This window comes from Ranitomeya imitator, chromosome 2, assembly GCF_032444005.1.
Source record: "Ranitomeya imitator isolate aRanImi1 chromosome 2, aRanImi1.pri, whole genome shotgun sequence".
Lineage (NCBI taxonomy): Eukaryota > Metazoa > Chordata > Amphibia > Anura > Dendrobatidae > Ranitomeya > Ranitomeya imitator.
The window spans coordinates 552809134-552832156 of record NC_091283.1 but is presented as its reverse complement, the minus strand read 5'-3'; the positions used below and the strand labels follow the sequence as shown (position 1 = coordinate 552832156).

The window sequence follows — 23023 nt, the reverse complement described above, 5'->3', positions numbered from 1 at the left end:
GAAGGCCTAACATAACAAAAATGTCAATACAATGGTATTGTCAGTGGCAGGCATTGAAGGATGTCAGCGCATAGACTAAACATTGGTGGAGCTGTGAGATAATTTTGCAAGTGGTAGAGCACTGTTTGAGCTGGGGTGGGGGGAAACTGTCTTGTGGCCGGCGGTACAGGCCCAGGGCCCCTCATATTACAACGGTGTGTCTGACGTTGGGTGCGCACCACCACCGCCAGAGACACTTTATTGTACTAGGAGGGGCCCAGTGGCAGTGCCGTCGACCAAAAGCGGGCTCACCCACCTCTTCAGACAAACTGCACTCTCACGGGTGCTGTCGCCAAGTGTCGATACCACGGCCCCGTGTGGGGAGTTTGGCCATTTAGTGAGGTGTAAACATGTCGTATGCTGGACAATCAGGTGCTGAAAATTACGAGATTGGAAAAGGCATTCAGAATAGTCCACAGGCAAGACCTTTTCATAGGAAAGCTAGGTGTCAGCCGGGCAAGGTGGGGCAAAAGATTTCAAAATCCAGTTGTGGTTCATTTTAATGAAGGTTAGATCATCTACATTTTGGGTAGCCAGACAAGTCCTTTTTTCTGTTAGTATTGAACCTTCAGCACTGAATACTCTTTCTGATAGGACACTAGCTGCCGGGCAAGCAAGCTCCTGCAATGCATATTCTGCCAATTCTGGCCAGGTGTCTAATTTTGATGCCCAGTAATCAAATGGGAATGACGGTTGAGGGAGAACATCGATAAGGGATGAAAAATAGTTTGTAACCATACTGGACAAATGTTGTCTCCTGTCACTTTGAATTGATGCTGCAGTACCTGTCCTGTCTGCGGTCATAGCAAAATCACTCCACAACCTGGTCAGAAAACCCCTCTGGCCAACGCCACTTCTGATTTCTGCCCCTCTAACTCCTCTGGTCTGCTGGCCCCTGCAGCTCGTGTGAGAACGATCACGGGCGCTGTGTGCAGGGAATGCCAGAAGCAAACGGTCAACAAGAGTTGATTGTTTGGTTGCTAATATTAGTTCCAAGTTCTCATGTGGCATTATATTTTGCAATTTGCCTTTATAGCGAGGATCAAGGAGGCAGGCCAACCAGTAATCGTCATCATTCATCATTTTAGTTATGCGTGTGTCCCTTTTGAGGATACGTAAGGCATAATCCGCCATGTGGGCCAAAGTTCCAGTTCTCAAATCTGCGGTTGTGCTTGGTTGAGGGGCAGTTTCAGGCAAATCCACGTCACTTGTGTCCCTCAAAAAACCAGAACCCGGCCTTGCCGCGCCACCAATTTCCAGTGGCCCCGGAAAAGCTTCCTCATTAAAAATATAATCATCCCCATCATCCTCCTCGTCCTCCTCCTCCTCTTCGCCCGCTACCTCGTCCTGTACACTGCCCTGGCCAGACAATGGCTGACTGTCATCAAGGCTTTCCTCTTCCTCAGCTGCAGACGCCTGATCCTTTATGTGCGTCAAACTTTGCATCAGCAGACGCATTAGGGGGATGCTCATGCTTATTATGGCGTTGTCTGCACTAACCAGCCGTGTGCATTCCTCAAAACACTGAAGGACTTGACACATGTCTTGAATCTTCGACCACTGCACACCTGACAACTCCATGTCTGCCATCCTACTGCCTGCCCGTGTATGTGTATCCTCCCACAAAAACATAACAGCCCGCCTCTGTTCACACAGTCTCTGAAGCATGTGCAGTGTTGAGTTCCACCTTGTTGCAACGTCTATGATTAGGCGATGCTGGGGAAGGTTCAAAGAACGCTGATAGGTCTGCATACGGCTGGAGTGTACGGGCGAACGGCGGATATGTGAGCAAAGTCCACGCACTTTGAGGAGCAGGTCGGATAACCCCGGATAACTTTTCAGGAAGCACTGCACCACCAGGTTTAAGGTGTGAGCCAGGCAAGGAATGTGTTTCAGTTGGGAATGGGAGATGGCAGCCATGAAATTCCTTCCGTTATCACTCACTACCTTGCCTGCCTCAAGATCTACAGTGCCCAGCCACGACTGCGTTTCTTTCTGCAAGAACTCGGACAGAACTTCCGCGGTGTGTCTGTTGTCGCCCAAACACTTCATAGCCAATACAGCCTGCTGACGTTTGCCAGTAGCTGCCCCATAATGGGAGACCTGGTGTGCAACAGTGGCAGCTGCGGATGGAGTGGTTGTGCGACTGCGGTCTGTGGACGAGCTCTCGCTTCTGCAGGAGGACGAAGAGGAGGAGGAGGGGGTGCGAACGGCTACAGCCAATTGTTTCCTAGACCGTGGGCTAGGCAGAACTGTCCCAAACTTGCTGTCCCCTGTGGACCCTGCATCCACCACATTTACCCAGTGTGCCGTGATGGACACGTAACGTCCCTGGCCATGCCTACTGGTCCATGCATCTGTTGTCAGGTGCACCTTTGTGCTCACAGATTGCCTGAGTGCATGGACGATGCGCTCTTTAACATGCTGGTGGAGGGCTGGGATGGCTTTTCTGGAAAAAAAGTGTCGACTGGGTAGCTCGTAGCGGGGTACAGCGTAGTCCATCAGGGCTTTGAAAGCTTCGCTTTCAACTAACCGGTAGGGCATCATCTCTAACGAGATTAGTCTAGCTATGTGTGCGTTCAAACCCTGTGTACGCGGATGCGAGGCTAAGTACTTCCTTTTTCTAACCATAGTCTCATGTAGGGTGAGCTGGACTGGAGAGCTGGAGATCGTGGAACTAGCGGGGGTGCTGGTGGACATGGCAGACTGAGAGACGGTGGGAGATGGTATTGTTGCCACCGGTGCCCTAGATGCAGTGTTTCCTACTACGAAACTGGTGATTCCCTGACCCTGACGGCTTTGGCCTGGCAAAGAAACCTGCACAGATACTGCAGGTGGTGCGGAAAATGGTGGCCCTACACTGCCGGAAGGGATGTTGCGTTGCTGACTAGCTTCATTGGCCGAGGGTGCTACAACCTTAAGGGACGTTTGGTAGTTAGTCCAGGCTTGCAAATGCATGGTGGTTAAATGTCTATGCATGCAACTTGTATTGAGACTTTTCAGATTCTGTCCTCTGCTTAAGGTAGTTGAACATTTTTGACAGATGACTTTGCGCTGATCAATTGGATGTTGTTTAAAAAAATGCCAGACTGCACTCTTTCTAGCATCGGATACCTTTTCAGGCATTGCAGACTGAGCTTTAACCGGATGGCCACGCTGTCCTCCAACAGGTTTTAGCTTTGCCACGCGTTTTGGGCAAGATACGGGCCCGGCAGATGGAACCTGTTGCGATGTTGATGCCTGCTGCGGCCCCTCCTCCTCCGCTTCAGAACTGCTGCCGCCTGCACCCTGTTCCCCCAATGGCTGCCAATCGGGGTCAAGAACTGGGTCATCTATTACCTCTTCTTGTAGCTCGTGTGCAACTTCGTCTGTGTCACTGTGTCGGTCGGTGGTATAGCGTTCGTGATGGGGCAACATAGTCTCATCAGGGTCTGATTCTTGATCAGCACCCTGCGATGGCAATGTTGTGGTCTGAGTCAAAGGACCAGGATAGTAGTCTGGCTGTGGCTGTGCATCAGTGCACTCCATGTCAGATTCAACTTGTAATGGGCATGGACTGTTAACTGCTTCACTTTCTAAGCCAGGGACGGTATGTGTAAAGAGCTCCATGGAGTAACCCGCTGTGTCGCCTGCTGCATTCTTCTCTGTTGTTGTTTTTGCTGAAGAGGACAAGGAAGCGACTTGTCCCTGACCGTGAACATCCACTAACGACGCGCTGCTTTGACATTTACCAGTTTCACGAGAGGAGGCAAAAGAGCTAGAGGCTGAGTCAGCAAGATAAGCCAAAACTTGCTCTTGCTGCTCCGGCTTTAAAAGCGGTTTTCCTACTCCCAGAAAAGGGAGCGTTCCAGGCCTTGTGTAGCCAGACGACGAACCTGGCTCCACAGCTCCAGACTTAGGTGCAATATTTTTTTTCCCACGACCAGCTGATGCTCCACCACTACCACTACCCTCATTACCAGCTGACAATGAACGCCCCCGGCCACGACCTCTTCCACCAGACTTCCTCATTGTTTTAAAAACGTTACCAAACGAACGGTATTTGTTGCTGTCACACAACTTACACGGTGAGCTATAACTTCAGTATGATTTAGCTACCCCTTTACAGGTGGGTGAGACCACAACGAAAATCAGCCACAATGTTACACACTCTGTTGTTGTTGGCAACAAATGAGATGGCACACACGCAGGACTGTCACTGAGCGCAAATGTAAATATTTATCTCCCACTGATTTGTGTTTGTTTTTTTTAAAAGGGAGACTTCAGAAAAAAAAAAAATTAAAAAAAAATTATTTTTTACAGAAGAATTTATAAAACAAATAAAATGAAATTATTGTTTCAGGGAGAATTTAGGAAAAAAAAAAAAAAAAAGGCTTTGTAGGGCCCACTGAGTGAGAGAGGACGCACACAGGAGTCAGGAGTGGCACACAAGCCCAGAGGCCAATATTAATCTCCCACCGATTGATTTAGTTATTTTTTTTGGTAGATTTTGGAACCCAAATCAAGCAAAAAAATTAATAGGCTTTCTATGGCCCACAATTGGGGAGAGAGAGAGAGAGAGATGGCACACCCAGGAGTCAAGACTGGCACACAAGCAGAAGGGGCAATATGAATCTCCCACAGATTTTTTTTTTTCAGGGAGACTTGAGAGAAAAAAAAATACAAAAAAAATGATTTTTTTCAGGAATAATTTAGAAACCAAAGAAAATAAAATGATTGTTTCAGGGAGAATTTAGAAAACAAATAAAACAAAAAATAGGCTTTCTAGGGCCCACTGAGTGACAGATGACGCACACAGGAGTCAGGAGTGGCACACAAGCCCAGAGGCCAATATTAATCTCCCACTGATTGATTTAGTGATTTTTTTTGGTAGATTTTGGAACCCAAATCAAGCAAAAAAATTAATAGGCTTTCTATGGCCCACAATTGGGGAGAGAGAGAGAGATGGCACACCCAGGAGTCAAGACTGGCACACAAGCAGAAGGGGCAATATGAATCTCCCACAGATTTTTTTTTTTTTTTTCAGGGAGACTTGAGAGAAAAAAAAATACAAAAAAAATGATTTTTTTCAGGAATAATTTAGAAACCAAAGAAAATAAAATGATTGTTTCAGGGAGAATTTAGAAAACAAATAAAACAAAAAATAGGCTTTCTAGGGCCCACTGAGTGACAGATGACGCACACAGGAGTCAGGAGTGGCACACAAGCCCAGAGGCCAATATTAATCTCCCACTGATTGATTTAGTGATTTTTTTTGGTAGATTTTGGAACCCAAATCAAGCAAAAAAATTAATAGGCTTTCTATGGCCCACAATTGGGGAGAGGGAGAGAGATGGCACACCCAGGAGTCAAGACTGGCACACAAGCAGAAGGGGCAATATGAATCTCCCACAGATTTTTTTTTTTTTTTTTCAGGGAGACTTGAGAGAAAAAAAAATACAAAAAAAATGATTTTTTTTCAGGAATAATTTAGAAACCAAAGAAAATAAAATGATTGTTTCAGGGAGAATTTAGAAAACAAATAACACAAAAAATAGGCTTTCTAGGGCCCACTGAGTGACAGATGACGCACACAGGAGTCAGGAGTGGCACACAAGCCCAGAGGCCAATATTAATCTCCCACTGATTGATTTAGTGATTTTTTTTTGGTAGATTTTGGAACCCAAATCAAGCAAAAAAATTAATAGGCTTTCTATGGCCCACAATTGGGGAGAGAGAGAGAGATGGCACACCCAGGAGTCAAGACTGGCACACAAGCAGAAGGGGCAATATGAATCTCCCACAGATTTTTTTTCTTTTTTTTTTTTTCAGGGAGACTTGAGAGAAAAAAAAATACAAAAAAAATGATTTTTTTCAGGAATAATTTAGAAACCAAAGAAAATAAAATGATTGTTTCAGGGAGAATTTAGAAAACAAATAAAACAAAAAATAGGCTTTCTAGGGCCCACTGAGTGACAGATGACGCACACAGGAGTCAGGAGTGGCACACAAGCCCAGAGGCCAATATTAATCTCCCACTGATTGATTTAGTGATTTTTTTCAGGTAGATTTTGGAACCCAAATCAAGCAAAAAAATTAATAGGCTTTCTATGGCCCACTATTTGTGAGAGAGATGGCACGCTCAGGACTGGCACACAAGCCCAGAGGCCAATATTAATCTCCCATTTTTTTTTTTTCCAGGGAAAATTTATATACCCAATAAAAAAAATAATAATAAATAGGCTTTCTATGGCCCACTATCTGAGAGAGAGAGATGGCACGCTTAGGACTGGCACACAAGCCCAAAGCCCAATATTAATCTCCCACTGATTGATTTAATGATTTTTTCAGGTAGAATTTAGAACCCAAATCAAGCAAAAAAATTAATAGGCTTTCTATGGCCCACTGAGTGAGAGATGGCACACACAGGAGTAAGGAGTGGCACACAAGCCCTGAGGCCAATATTTTTCTCCCACTGATTGATTGATTGATTTTTTCAGGTAGAATTAGGAACCCAAATCAACCCAAAAAATAAATAGGCTTTCTATGGCCCACTATTTGTGAGAGAGATGGCACGCTCAGGACTGGCACACAAGCCCAGAGGCCAATATTAATCTCCCACTTTTTTTTTTTTCCAGGGAAAATTTATAAACCCAATAAAAAAAATAATAATAAATAGGCTTTCTATGGCCCACTATCTGAGAGAGAGAGATGGCACGCTTAGGACTGGCACACAAGCCCAAAGGCCAATACTAATCTCCCACTGATTGATTGATTGATTTTTTCAGGTAGAATTATGAACCCAAATCAACCAAAAAAATAAATAGGCTTTCTATGGCCCACTATTTGTGAGAGAGATGGCACGCTCAGGACTGGCACACAAGCCCAGAGGCCAATATTAATCTCCCACTTTTTTTTTTTTTCCAGGGAAAATTTATAAACCCAATAAAATAATAAAAAAATAGGCTTTCTATGGCCCACTATCTGAGAGAGAGAGAGATGGCACGCTTAGGACTGGCACACAAGCCCAAAGGCCAATATTAATCTCCCACTGATTGATTTATTCAGGTAGAATTTAGAACCCAAATCAAGCAAAAAAATTAATAGGCTTTCTATGGCCCACTGAGTGAGAGATGGCACACACAGGAGTAAGGAGTGGCACACAAGCCCTGAGGCCAATATTTTTCTCCCACTGATTGTTGTTGTGATTTTTTCTGGTAGATTTTGGAACCCAAATCAAGCAAAAAAAATAAATAGGCTTTCTATGGCCCACTGAGTGAGAGATGACACAGACAGAGATGGCACTCTAGCAGAAATGTCAATCTTAATCTCCCACAAAAAAAAAAAAAAAAAAAAAAAAAAAGGAACTGTCCTTCAATTATTATCTCCCTGCAGTAATCTCAGCCAGGTATGGCAGGCAGCAATAAGGAGTGGACTGATGCACAAATTAAATAAAAAGTGTGGACAAACAAACAAGATAGCTGTGCAGAAAGGAAGGAACAAGAGGATTTGTGCTTTGAAAAAAGCAGTTGGTTTGCACAGCGGCGTACACACAGCAATGCAGCTATCAGGGAGCCTTCTAGGGCAGCCCAATGAGCTACAGCGCTGAGGAAAAAAAAAAAAAAAAAGGAGCTTCCACTGTCCCTGCACACCGAAGGTGGTGTTGGGCAGTGGAAATCGCTACAGCACAAGCGGTTTGGTGGTTAATGGACCCTGCCTAACGCTATCCCTGCTTCTGACGAAGCGGCAGCAACCTCTCCCTAAGCTCAGATCAGCAGCAGTAACATGGCGGTCGGCGGGAACTCCCCTTTATAGCCCCTGTGACGCCGCAGACAGCAAGCCAATCACTGCAATGCCCTTCTCTAAGATGGTGGGGACCAGGACCTATGTCATCACGCTGCCCACACTCTGCGTTTACCTTCATTGGCTGAGAAATGGTGCTTTTCGCGTCATTGAAACGCGACTTTGGCGCGAAAGTCGCGTACCGCATGGCCGACCACGCACAGGGGTCGGATCGGGTTTCATGAAACTCGACTTCGCCAAAAGTCGGTGACTTTTGAAAATGTTCGACCCGTTTCGCTCAACCCTAGTGAAGAGAAAGGGCGAGCAAGAGGAGAGTTGCAGGCCAGAGCTGAGCAGCGTGCAGAGCAGTGAGTAGCGCGCTCGGTCTCCCTTGCCATCAGAGAGTACTGGCGCTGTAGCAGGCCACATAGAGGGGACCCCGTCACCTGCAGAGCCTAGTGTGCCGAGCAGCAGTCTGGAGCAAGTGACCGCTGCAGAGCCATGCAGAGTGGAGCAGAGCCATGCAGGACAGAGGTGTGCAGAGTCATGCACACAGAGCGGAGCCGAGCCGGGTACTGCAGCAGACATAGAGAGGAGTGCTCCGGTTGGGAGCATCAGTGCCAAAGAGACCGGCGTTGCCTGCTGCCAACAGCGGGGACCAGGGAGAGCGGGACGTGCGGTGTGTGCCTAGTGATAGCCAAAGAGTACCAGGTGCTGTACACGACATGACTGTGAGTGCTGCACACGCACTGCCCCCAAGAGAGATCGCACATGGGACTGAGACTTGCACCCTTACGTGGGGAGAGAATAGTTGTCCTGACCATCTGTTACCTGACTATCCCCCATTTGAGATAGTTAATGAGCCACGTTGGGCTCTCACCGGACTGTGGCCCGTGCTTTTAATAGCCACATTAGTATATGGACTAGGCCCAGTGGAAGGTACCGGAGACTGACCACTGTCGCCAGAAGACAGAACCAGCGACTACAGTACCCTCCAGGAAGAGGTGCTGCGCCCGTCGTTGCCGGCGCTATTTAGTACGCAGCAAGAGCTGCAGTGTGAGAACTTCCATATACTCTTGCTTCCTAATTGTTGTGTTTGAACTGTTGCATTTTACCATGCCTTTAATACTGTTAACTATTTACCTTCCTGCACGGAGTATCTCCCCTGTAAATAAACCTGTTAACCCTTGTCCTGCCTCTTGTCCGTCACTGCATCCCGTGTCACCTGCTAGCATCCTACAATTGCATAAAAAGTTCAATTCTGCAATTGTTTTCTTTTTTTTACTTACCATGTTCACTGAGTGTTAAAATGTCATTGGAATTCTCTGTGTCATTGCGAGTTTGCAGATACAAAACATGCATAGTTGTTTTTTTATTTAAGTAGTGAAAGAAAAATACAAATTTTGTAAGAAAAAAGAATGGTGCCATTTTCCAAGACCCGTAGTGTCTCCATTTTTTTGGATTTGGGGCTTTTTGAGGACTTATTTTTTGCTCGCCGAGCTGACATTTTTATTGATACCATTTTGGGATAGGTGCGATGTTTTGATAACCCGTTATTGCATTTTATAGCACTGTTGCAGAGGCAAAAAAAAAGTAATTCTGGTGTTTCGAATTTTTTTCTCTTTATGCCTTTACTGATCGGATTAATTTAGTTTACACTTTGATAGATTCCTGAAGGCAGCAATGCCAAATAATATATGTATTCTTTTCATTTTTTGGTTTTATTTTGAGTGGGGTGAAAGGAGGGTGAGTTGAAGTTTTACATTTTTAACATTTTTAAATATTTTTTAAAACTTTTCTTTCTACTTTTTACATTCTTCAGTGGTTCCCTTAGGATACTTGAAGCTTCGATCATCCAATCGCTTGAGCTACACATAGTAAGGCTGCAGCCCTGCTACGTGTAGCAAAAATCATCATCTCCCATGGGCCAGTGTTCATAGGAGATCTGCAATGACAAATGCAAGGGTCTTCTGCAGACCCCTGGCTGTCATGCCAACCCATCAGCGACCCATGATCTTGTAACAGATGTTCCGATGCGCAGTGTTTGTGTCGTGCTTTTGTCACGCTCGTGTTAAATGCGCCACAAGTGGATTGTGATTCCACCCGTGGCTGTTAGGGGCACATGACAGCGCATTAAATCAGCTGTCATATCCCAGAAAAGATGCAGGCCCACAAACCAAAGGGAGGGATACGACCTGTGACATACGTCGTGATGGGGTTAGGACAATGGCATGTTCATCAAAATGGCATGCGTTTTAAAGAAAAATCTTTTGTTTGCTGAGGAAGATTTCTGTGGTAGTCTTCAATTATTAAAAATCATATTGTACTCATTGCCTGTAAACAAACAACATTTCTTATGCAGATCTATTCAAGTGCTATAATCTTCTTTCTGGGCCAATGTATTTTTATCAGAATGCTATACTACATTACAACATGCCACTCTGCCAACATTACAATATCTACCTTTGCCATTCTAATCTTTTCAGCATCCTCTCTGTTCACCCTTCGAGAATACTTTTTTAAATCTGTGAAATACAAAATATGAGTAAATTAATAGTTTTGTTCTTGTGATATGATTCATTTTAAGGGATACAATTTTGATTGCAAGATCGGTGTATGGGATTTACTCACCAATAATGGATATTGCTGGATGAATCTCTGGAAAACGGACAATACCTTCATTTTTCACTTTTCCTTGTTTTTCCTCCGGCACAATATGAGACTGGACAAAGCATATAACACAGGCTAGAAGAAAACTTAATTGTACCTTGTTCATGTCTGTTAAAAAGAAAGGATATCATGTGTTAGTTATATGATCAAATTATTTAATCATTGTAAATAATGCAAAGTTAAGGGTGAATTAACTTTTCTGAATGAATCCTTTAAAGGTTCTGTTCACTCTTGCATTGGCACTGTGATTTTCGTTTATAGCAGAATGTATTATATAATGGATAGGATGCCACTGATGTCTGATAGACCCCATTGAGTTATATTGTTGTGTCTGTAGTTTTGGCAGAAAAATAGACAGTGTTCTGTCTGTGAAAAATAATGCACTTCTGAAAATAGCTTAAAACCCATCTGACTTTCAACACTTTGATGCAAAATCCTCAGCCTTAAGGTACCGTCACACTAGACGATATCGCTAGCGATCCGTGACGTTGCAGCGTCCTCGCTAGCGATATCGTCCAGTGTGACAGGCAGCAGCGATCAGGCCCCTGCTGTGCTGTCGCTGGTCGGGGAAGAAAGTCCAGAACTTTATTTCGTCTCTGGACTCCCCGCAGACATCGCTGAATCGGTGTGTGTGACACCGATTCAGCGATGTCTTCGCTGGTAACCAGGGTAAACATCGGGTAACTAAGCGCAGGGCCGCGCTTAGTAACCCGATGTTTACCCTGGTTACCATCGTTAAAGTAAAAAAAACAAACACTACATACTTACCTACCGCTGTCTGTCCTTGGCGCTCTGCTTCTCTGGTCTGGCTGTGAGCACAGCGGCCGGAAAGCAGAGCGGTGACGTCACCGCTCTGCTTTCCGGCTGCCCGGCGCTCACAGCCAGACCAGAGAAGCAGAGCGCCGAGGACAGACAGCGGTAGGTAAGTATGTAGTGGTTGTTTTTTTTACTTTAACGATGGTAACCAGGGTAAACATCGGATAACTAAGCGCGGCCCTGCGCTTAGTTACCCGATGTTTACCCTGGTTACCGGGGACCTCGGGATCGTTGGTCGCTGGAGAGCTGTCTGTGTGACAGCTCTCCAACGACCAAACAGCGACACTGCAGCGATCCGGATCGTTGTCGGTATCGCTGCAGCGTCGCTTAGTGTGACGGTACCTTTAGGCCGGGGTCACACTTGCGTGTGCAATGCGAGAAACTCGCATGAGTCTCTTGCATCAATACTCAGCACTGCCGCCGGTGGCTGCATGTATTTCTATGTAGCTGAACGCTCCGGTCCCGAGTGCCAGCCGCAGTGCCGGGTATTGATGTGATAGACTCGTGCGAGTTTCTCGCATTACACTTGCAAGTCTGACCCCGGCCTTATAATGAGAAAATAAGCAGAAAAAGGTGGCACTTCCTTGCACAGTATGTCTGAGCAAGAAATTGTAACTTGAAATAAAAACTAATCTTCTAGAGTTGTTTTGACAATAGAGACAACTTTATTGACAGGCAACCAGCAGGTGTGGACTTCCACTCTGATGTGTAGTAATCGTCCACTCCCTGTTCCTGTGGAATCCGAGAAGATACTTAAACATCTAAAAGGCTATGTATTGACCTACACTTGATAAGGTGCTGCCTAAACAAAATTAGTTACAATATAGCTTCCATACAAATGTAGCGACTTTCAAAATAAAGACAACACATTTCTGTATAGATTTTGCAGGTTCACCCTTTGTATTTCCCTTTTGACAGCATCTGTACACATGTGGTAGCACGGTACCTACAGTAAAACATGGTGGTGACTAGGGTTGAGCGAAACAGGTCGGCCAGATTCAGAAGTCGACGACTTTTGGCAAAGTCGGGTTTCATGAAACCCGACCCAACCCCTGTGTGGGGTCGGCCATGAGGTCGGCGATCATCTGAATCTGGTATCGGAATTCCGATACCGATTCCCGATATGTTTAAGATATCGGGAATCGGTATCGGAATTCAGATTTAAGTGTAAAATAAAGAATAAAAATAAAAAATATTGCTATACTCACCCTCGGACGCGCCCTGGTTGTAACCGGGAGCCTTCCTTCCTAAGAATGAGCGCCTGAAGGACCTTTCGATGACGTTGCGGCTTGTGATTGGTCGCGTGAGCGGTCACATGGGCGTCACGCGACCAATCACAAGCCGCGACGTCATCGAAAGGTCCTTCAAGGGCTGATTCTTAGAAAGGAAGGCTGCGGGTTAGAACCAGGGCGCGTCCGAGGGTGAGTATATACCTATTAGGAATATACTCACCCTCGGACGCGCCCTGGTTCTAACCCGCAGCCTTCCTTCCTAAGAATCAGCGCTTCAGGCGCTCATTCTTAGGAAGTAAGGCTCCCGGTTACAACCACGGTGCGTCCAAGGGTGAGTATAGCAATATTTTTTTTTTTTATTCTTTATTTTACACATTAATATGGATCCCAGGGCCTGAAGGAGAGTTTCCTCTCCTTTAGACCCTGGGAACCATTAGAAACCCAATGCACTGCATTGGGTTTCGTGTTTCGGCCGACCCCGACTTTTCTATAGGATCGGCCGATTTCACTCGATCCGACTTTTGAAAAAGTCGGGTTTCGTGAAACCCGACCTGATCCTATAAAAACAAAAGTCGCTCAACCCTAGTGGTGACAGTGTGCTTATGTGGGGCTGCATAAATGCTCTTGGTATTAGGGATTTAATTGATAGCATCATGAATTCACAGATGTTCTTCTCTATAAACAGTAGAAAGAGAAGATGCTACCATCACTCCGTGTCCTTGGTAGATGTTCAATTTTCCAAGATGAGTCATCCAAAATACACATCTGTTGCATTTCTAAAGATTAGAGATGAGTGAACCTTTCAAGATTTTGTTTGTTTTGCCAAACATACCCGAACACGATTGAATTCAATGGGAGGCAAAACCAAACGCATAGACAATACCTTAAGGTGGGCAAAAAAGCTACCAAAACAGCTCAGATTAGGGGTAGACACCAGAAAAAGTGGCATCAATTGACCCAGAGTGCAAATAGTATAATTGCGCCCACATTTTGACAACATCTGTTACTGGATGGGCTACTCGATTCCCTTTCTTTTGGAGCCACACAGCGATATTATTCGTATTATCTGTTGTTATAGCGCAATTTATTCTATGGCATTATACATGTAAAAGGGGAATCTATATATATGTACATATATATATATATATATATATATATAAATGAGTGTATGTATGTATGTATCTATCCACTGGCTAACACGGTACCAAGATATATATCTTTCCTGTATGTGTGTGTGTGTGCATCAGCCATGCAAACTCCACATAGCAACCAATCACTAAGTATCTTTCATTTCACTAGAGCTGTTTATAAGAAGCTGAGCTGTGATTGGTTGCTATGAGCAACAGTTTTCCATGTAGACAGTTGTGGTAACTGAGGCCTATTATTCTTATAATTTTTATGATGTTACTAGCTGAAGAGCCGGCGTTGCCTGGGCATAGTAAATATCTGTGGTTAGTTATAGCACCTCACTTCTCTTATTTTCCCATCACGCCTCTCATTTTCCCCCTCACATCTCTCATTTTCTCCCTTACACCTCTCATTTTCTCCCTTACACCTCTCATTTTCCACCTCACTCCTCTTATTTTCCCCCTAACTCCTCTCATTCTCCCCTAACACTTGTCATTTTGACCTCACATCTGTCATTTTCCGATCACTCCACTATTTCCCCTCAATCCTCTCATTTTGCACTCACACCTTTTTATTTTCACCTCACACACCTCATTTTCACCTCACACCTCTCATTTTCCCCTCAGTATATACATGTTTGTTATCTCCCTTATATATAGTATACACCTGCATGTCATCTCCTGTATATAGTATATACCTGTATGTCATCTCCCCTGTAAATAGTATATACCTGCTGTATGCCATCTCCTCCTGTATATTGTACATACCCATGTGTCATCTCCTCCTGTATATAGTATATACCTGTGTCATCTCTTCTGTATATACTATATACCTGTATGTCATCTCCTCCTATATATAGTATATACCTGTATGTCATCTCCCTTGTATATAGTATATACCTGCTGTATGTCATCAACTCCTCTATATAACTATGTGTCATCTCCTGTTATGATACGGTGGTCTAGGAGCAACATGGAACGAGCTCCGAAGGAAGTGGTAACTGTACTAACCGCAGTCCCTAAGCTCAACACAACACTAGAAGCAGCCGTGGGATGCTCCTAACTCTCCCTAGGCATCTCGACACAGCCTAAGAGCTAACTTCCCCTAAAGATAGAAGCAGGAAAGCAATCTTGCCTCAGAGAAAATCCCCAAAGGATAGATTAGCCCCCCACAAATAATGACTGTGAGTGGAGAGGGAAAAGACATACACAGAATGAAACCAGGATGAGCACAGGAGGCCAGTCTAACTAAATAGATAGGACAGGATGGAATACTGTGCGGTCAGTATAAAACACTACAAAAATCCACGCAGAGTTTACAAAAAATCTCCACACCTGACTAAAGGTGTGGAGGGCAAATCTGCCTCCCAGAGCTTCCAGCAAGACAGAATAAATTCACACTGATAAGCTGGACAAACATAGAAAGCACAGAATGGATAAGTCCACAATCTATGGACAGAAAAGGGCAAGCAAAAACTTAGCTTAGCTGAACTGGTCAGGATAACAGGGAACTCCAAAGAGATGTGAATCCAACCAGGAACCATTTACCAGTGGCACTGGCTGAAGATAGAGCCAGACTTAAATAGCCGAGCAGAAGAGACGATAAGTGGAGGCAGCTGATGACAGCTAACTCCAAGGAGCAGCCATACCACTAGAAACCACAAGAGGGAGCCCAAGAGCAGAACTCACAAAAGTGCCACTTACAACCACCGGAGGGAGCCCAAGAGCGGAATTCACAACAATCTCCTCTTTTATATAGTATATACCTGTATGTCATTTCCTCCTGTATATAGTATATACCTGTAAGTCACTGACATGACAAAGAAAGGTATGGACTTCTAAAGATGTTTCGACTGCGCCCTTCAGGCATTTTTTTCTTTGAAGAAATGATTTTCCATAGCTCCTATACTCATTCTGCCTGATGCTTTCCATTAATTGTTGAGGTTGATGCATCTGAGGTGTGGATCTGGGCTGTGTTGTATCAAGGATCGTCCCCTAGTAAGTGGAATCCATTTGCCCTCTTCTCTAAAAAATCATCGTCAAGAACCGTGATGTAGGCAATAGACAACTTTTGGCCTTCAAGTTGGCTTTTGAGGAGTGGTGTCACTTTTTGAAGGTGCAGTCCACCCTGTCACTGTCATTACTGATCATAAAAATCTATTATAATTAGAATCCGCTAAACATCTTAATCCTTGATAAGGTACATTGTCTTTGTATTTACCATGTTTAATTTTATTGTCACTTACTGTCCTAGGATTAAGAACGTCAAATTTGATGCTTTGTCTCAAGGTTTCCTTGGGGGTGGTTCTTCAGATGACGCTATCCTGATTTCACAGGAAGGGGTGGTCATCTATGCTGTTCTTTCTGAGCTGGAGGGTGAGATATTGAAGGCTTAGGGCGATGCCTTTGCTTGTCCTTCAGGGAAATTATTTGTACCATTGCATCTGCGTCTCAAAGTTTTAGGGGCACATCATAGCTCATTTCTTGCTGGTCACCCAGGTAATAAAGCAACCTTGGACCTCATTTCTTATCGTTTTTGGTGGCCAAGGTTGCATCAGGATGTACTCGACTTTGTGTCTTCCTGTAATGTCTGTGCGTGTTCTAAGACCCTGAATACTCATTTATCTGGGGCTGTTATACCGTTAACTGTATCTGATCGGCCATGTTATCTTAGTTGTGGTGGATAGGTTCAGTAAAATAGCTCACTTCTTTGCTTTACCTGCTCTCTATAATGCTAAGACCCTGACTCAGATGTCGGTCAGCGAGATCGTGAAGTTTCACGGGGTTCCCACCGATGTGGTGTCAGATTAGGGGGATCCAGTTTGTATCTAAATTCTGGAGGGCATTTTGCCTGGGGATGCATCTATCTTTTTCTTCAGCATTCCATCCTCAAACTAATGTTTTTTGGAAAAAATATACTCCATGTTCCAAATTATGCAAATTATGTTTTTCTTGGATTTTCCTAAATGGCCAGTGCAAATAACAGTCAGTCTAATAAACATCATCACCTGTTAGAGTATACAGAGTATAATTTTATTGAAGAAACCTCCCAATGATAACAGTATAATCTCCAAAATGAATAAAACCTCACAATGCACTGTTCTAAATTATTAGGCACAGTAGAATTTCTCAACATTTGATATGTTATAAAGAACTGAAAATGTTCATTTGTTGAATTTGCAGCATTAGGAGGTCACATTCACTGAACAAAAAGCTATTTAACTCCAAAACATCCTAACAGGCCAAGTTACATGTTAACATAGGAACCCTTCTTTGATATCACCTTCACAATTCTTGCATCCAATGAACTTGTGAGTTTTTGGAGACTTTCTGCTTGTATTTCTTTGCATGAAGTCAGAATAGCCTCCCAGAGCTGCTGTTTTGATGTGAACTGCCTCCCACCCTCATAGATCTTTTGCTTGATGATACTCCAAAGGTTCTCTATAGGGTTGAGGTCAGGGGAAGATGGTGGTCACACCATGAGTTTATCTCCTTTTCTGCCCATAGCAACCAATAACTCAGAGGTATTCTTTGCAGCATGAGATGGTGCATTGTCATGCATGAAGATGATTTTGCTCCTGAAGGCACGTTTCTTCTTTTTAGACCATGGAAGAAAGTTGTCAGTCAGAAACTCTATATACTTTGCAGAGGTCATTTTTACACCTTCAGGAACCTTAAAGGGCCCTACCAGCAGTTTCCTCATGATTCCGGCCCAAAACATGACCCCTCCACCTACTTGCTGACGTCACAGCCTTGTTGGGACATGGTGGCCATCCACCAACCATCGACTACTCCATCCATCTGGACCATCCAGGGTTGCTCGACACCCATCAGTAAACAAGACTGTTTGAAAATTAGTCTTCATGTATGTCTGGGCACATTGCAACCGTTTCTGCTTGTGAACACTGTTTAGGGGTGGCCAAATAGTAGGTTTATGAACCAAAGCAAGCCTTTGAAGGATCCTACACCTTGAGGTTTGAGGGACTCTTATCTGTTTGCTGGTTTGTAATGGCTTTTTAGTAGCTGCTCTCTTAATCCGATGAACTTGCCTGGCAGAAACCTTCCTCATTATGCCTTTATCAGCACAAACACATCTGTGCTCAGATTCAGCCACAAATCTCTTAACAGTACGATGATCACGCTTAAGTTTTCAGGAAATATCTAATGCTTTCATCCCTTGACCAAGGCATTGCACTATTTGATGCTTTTCGGCAGCAGAGAGATCCTTTTTCTTTCCCATGCTACTTGAAAACTGTGGCCTGCTTAATAATGTGGAACATCATTTTTAAGTAGTTTTCCTTTAATTAGAATCACCTGGAAAACTAATTATCACATGTGTTTAAGATTGATTTCAGTGATCCATTGAGCCCTGAGACACAATACCATCCATGAGTTTATTTGAAAAACAAAACAATTAAATCTTTATGACACTTAAATCCAATTTGCATAATAATTTGGAACACAGTGTATATGTGGTCAATTTAAAGAGCACTGTGGCTATTGAGCACACTGCAATGGATGAGTGGTAAACAAACCTTTTATTAGACCATTGTGTTTCGGCAGCGGACCACTACCTTCCTCAGGTGGATTTATATATATATATATATATATATATATATATGTATATGTATATTTATTTATTTTTTTTCTGTGGCTGGAGAAGCTTGGAGCAATAGAGTTCATCTCCAGGCAACAAGACCTGAAGTGATGTCACATTCTGTAAAGTGGCATCATGTGACTGGATCTTGGGCCCACCTGACCAGACCAGGAAGCACAACACAGGAGCGGTCCCGGAGCAACAGAGCAGGAGTACACGGAGACGTCCCCTACCCTTCCAGGTGAGAGGCTAATCCTCCAACCTTTCATTGAAACGTCCCAATTAAACCACCTGGTGCATCTCATGCTGCGCTCTTCCATGCTTATTATCCTCAAACTAATGGTCAGACTGAACATCTAAATCAAAGTATGGAGATACACCTTAGGTGTTTTGTATCAAATAACCGGGGTGGGGGGGGGGGGGCGGGGGAATAACTCATCTTTTCTACCATTAACTGAGTTTACCTTAAGCAATCATCACAGTAAGTCTACTGGTAAGTCACCATTTTTTAGTGCACATGGCTTCCATTCTCGGTTCTGCAACTTCAGTAAGGAGGAGTCTTCAGGGGTGCCTGGGAAGGAATGATTCTCTTAATCACTCTCATCTGTATTGCAGGGAATTCAGAACAACTGAAAAATCATGGGGGACATACACAAATGCAAGGCTAATAAGAAACAGTTGTCAGATCTGGACCTGGGTGTGAATGATGTAGTATGGCTGTCTACCAGAAATATTAAACTGAAAATTCCTTCCTGAAAATTAGGTCCTAGGTTCATTAGTCCTTACAAGGTGAAGGTGGTCGCCATAATTAAACCCTGTGGCTTTTTGTCTTTAGCTTCCTGTGACCCTTAAAATCCACAACATTTTCCACAGTTCACTGCTCAAAAAATATGTAGTGCCTGTGGAGCTGTCACCCTTACCTTCACCACCGAATTATTGATGATGGTAATTTGGATTTCAGGTGGCAAGGATTGTGGATTCTCGCATGGTTCACTGCTCTTTACAATACTTAGTGCGCTGAAAGGGGTATGGTCCTGAGGAAAGGATGTTGGTACCGGTATCTGAGGTTAATGTCAGTTCTGAGGGTCCAGTGGCCCCTTGAAGAAGGGGGGTACTGTGATGAGGGTGTCAAGTCCCCCTGGAAAATGTAATTTAAAAAAACGGTGAGGGGTTCCCCCTATTTTGGACAACCAATCTTGCTAAAGCAGACAGCTGGGGGCTGGTATTCTCAGACTGGCAAGGGGGCATGGATATTGGCCCCCCCACAGCCTAAAAATAGCAGCATGCACCTGCCTAGAAAAGGCACATCTATTAGATGCACCAATTCTGGTGCATTGCCCGGCTCTTCCCACTTTCCATTAAGAGGTGGCAAGGGGGGGTTCATATTTGTGGGGTTGATGTCACCTATGTATTGTCTGGTGACCTCAAGCCCATGGCTTAGTAATGGAGAGGCGTCTATGAGACTCCTATCCACTACTAATCCTATAGTTGTATTATAAATAAAGACACAGCCAAAATAAAGTCCTCTAATTGAAAAAAATGACACAGACTCCTTTAATAATCTCAATTAAACCATACTTACGACCTCGCCTAATTCCACCGAAGCTCTCGATCTCCAGTAACAAACTAAAAATAATAAAACAACAATATACCATACCTGTCCGTCGTTCTGTCCCACGCCATAATCCATGTCTGGTGAAAAACAGTTTTCAACTTGGACGGTGCCAAGATGCGACTGTCCAGGTTGAGAACCACTGTGGAATGAACTGCTGCAAGCGCAGCCTCCGTTCCCAGTTGGGCTGAACTGCAGTGACCTAGGCGAGATCCCCGCTAGCACCGTGAGAAAAACACAGAACTGTGTCCGAATTTTGCTGACTTTGAGGGAAAATGCTCTGGAATCTGAACACAAATCCAAATGTGCTTAAGTTGGTGCCGAATTTGAGATTAGCGAATGCTTTCTGAACAAGTTTGCTCATCTCTTCTAAACATGAACAGAGTGGAAGTGATTCAGTGGATAAATAGGTTGCCTGATCTGAATCTAATCAATACATGTTTGGGGAATTCGGAAGAGACAAATTGAGCATCAGTCTTCATCCAGTATCCAGGCTCCAAAAGAGGTTGTTCTTGAAGAATGGGAAAAGATAGATGTTGCAAATATGTTGCCAATGTCGCCAACTTTTTCACTCCATGCCTAAAAGACTTGGTGTTGTCCTTAAAAATCATGAAGGCCATGCAAAATACTAGATGTAGTACTTTGTGATGTGGGGTGTATTCATTTTTGCATTAACTCATTTGAGTAAAATATTTTGTAATGAAGGTTATATTATTTGTCACAAATATGCCACTCACTGTGTCCTAGGGACACAGTGATTGACAGGTACATCAGCCAATAGATGGCAAGAGAATGCTGTATTGTCAGTATTGTGTATGGGATAGTCTAGCCACCCAATCAGGGACTGGAGAGTGATGACTATCCCCATGCTAACAGTGCCCAGCAGCCCAATCAGGCTGGGTCTACTTGGCTTCCTCCAGGTGTGACCTTTCTGGATGATTGCCTGGCTATTAAGCTGGCTGTCAGTGGTCAGACCATTGCCAGTTGTAGCTTAGCATAGTGGTATGTGTGCCTTATGCTTTTGTGTGCTGCTGTTCTGATCATCTGCTGCCTGACTTCGGACCTTGATTTTTGTTATTCTTTTGCCTAGCCCATTTGTCTCAATCTGGTACTATTTTTAACTTCTGACCTCGTATTGTGACCATTTATCTCTTTCGTCTTGCCCCTCTGCCTTTGACGTACACTGGCGCCATACGTGAGGGGAGATATGTGTCGTAAAGGTTATTATCCTGCGTGATATGAAAGTCATGAGTTTTCCTCCAGCATGAAAGGTGCTGAGAGTAAGTCAGTTGTTCCTAGGGCCTGGCTTTCATGTGAGTATGTAAGAGACGGGTGGGATGTCTACTCACCATATCTCCACCTCAAGGATGTGGCTGGGAGGTTAAATGTCCAGCCAGTGGGTTTTTTTTCGGTCTGTGTTGTGTGGAGCAGTGCGTTTTACCTGTGGATTTTTCAAAACTGAGCAGAAAAATCCGCACAGAAATCCGCAACGTGGGCACATAGCCTTAATGGTTGGTAGGGGATCAAATACTTATTTCTCACTGCAAAATGCAGAGAAATTTATATAATTTATGCAGTGTGACTTTCTAGATTTTATTTTTGATATTCTATCTCTGTGTTAAAATCAACATATCCTTAAAATTATAGGCTGTTCATGTCTTTGTCAGTTGGCAAACTTACAAAATCAGCAAGGGATCCAATACTTATTTCCCCCACTGTATGTCTTGCATTGGTGACCTGTGTCCATGTTTCTGTAGTGGCAACAAAGCTGAACTTTGGGATCCAGAAAAATGCACCAAAAAGGCACAAAAAACCCTAGCAAAACCTGCTTTTTGTAAGCATCTTCTTTACTGCCAAGACATCAGATTTTTCGTGCAGAAAAAAAGCAGCAAAAACGCAACATGTGAACATAGCCTTAGGCTCATGGGGACTAGTTAAAAATATAAAAAGTATTACATTTTTATTTAAATATACAAACCTCCCAAAATATAAATGTTTAAATCCCCCCACTTTTATAAAAATGTAAAAAATAAAATAAATATATATTTAGTACTGCTGCATGCATAATCAATTATATAGTGAACTAAACAATGGAAACGTCAGAATTAAAATTTTTCAATAGCCACAATTTCTAAAAAAATGCAATAAAAAGTTGTCATTCACACACGAGCATGTAATTAATAAAAATGTCAACACTCCAAATAAAAATCAAGCTCTTGTACAGCTTCACCAGTTTCTTTATCGCTATCATTGTGTCATGTTGCCATGCCATCTTACTGATCAATGAAAGCTGCAAAAACAAGACCCCCAAGATGTACAAACAAGACTCCTAAAAAGAATGGAATTTCATTTTTTCACCATTTCACGGCACACAGATTTTTTTTTTTACCATTCTTAAGTACATTATATGGTAAAATAAATTAGGTCATTCGAAGCTATAACTTGTCACATAAAAAACAAGCCCCCACATAACTATGTTGATGGAAAAATAAAGTTATGGGCAGAAGAAGGAAGGGGGGGGGGGGGGGGGGAAAACAAACAAAAAATTGCCTGGTCTTTAAGGGGTTTATTTTACATTATTCAATGAGTTTTATATAGGCCATATCTGCTTCCTGACCAAAGACATAGTAGCATGTGCTATGTCAGTTGAGGCTTTGGAGTGGACTCAGGATCTGATGTCTTAGGCTGCCGTCACACTGTCAGTATTTGGTCAGTATTTTACATCAGTATTTGTAAGCCAAAACCAGGAGTGGAACAATTAGAGGAACAGTATAATAGAAACATCTGCACCACTTCTGTATTTATCACCCACTCCTGGTTTTGGCTTACAAATACTGATGTAAAATACTGACCAAATACTGCTAGTGTGACGGCAGCCTTACAGTCAAGATGAAATGGCAGCTAGCTGATGGGTTAAAAAAATAAAGTAAAAATAAAAAAAAGAGTTTAGAAAATATGTGAAAAATATAAAATATAAATCACACCCCATTTTACAGTTAAACAAATACAGAAATAAAAAAACTTACTTGTCTGCAAAAGTCTGTTTTATCAATGGGTAAAATCTTTAAACTGTATGTTAAACATTGAAAAAAATTGGAATGTTATCGATAAAAATGGCATCTTTATGCGCAAAAAACAAGTCAACAAAGTTCATTGACAGAAAATCGAA

The 23023-nt window shown here is 43.4% G+C and overlaps 1 protein-coding gene across 2 annotated transcripts in view; it reads right to left on the bottom strand.

The window, feature by feature from the left end:
* ASIP (agouti signaling protein) overlaps positions 1-23023 on the bottom strand; it is a 156083-nt gene that overhangs the window by 130478 nt on the left and 2582 nt on the right. The window contains exons 2-4 of one of the 2 annotated variants that reach the window (XM_069751966.1): positions 22881-22923; positions 10432-10578; positions 10264-10325 (exon numbers count right to left, since the gene is read on the bottom strand). In XM_069751966.1, coding sequence (XP_069608067.1) covers positions 10264-10325; positions 10432-10576 — 207 coding nt within the window. In that variant the 5' untranslated portion in view covers positions 10577-10578; positions 22881-22923. The remainder of the gene's footprint in view (positions 1-10263; positions 10326-10431; positions 10579-22880; positions 22924-23023) is intronic. The other variant, XM_069751965.1, reaches the window with a different exon arrangement.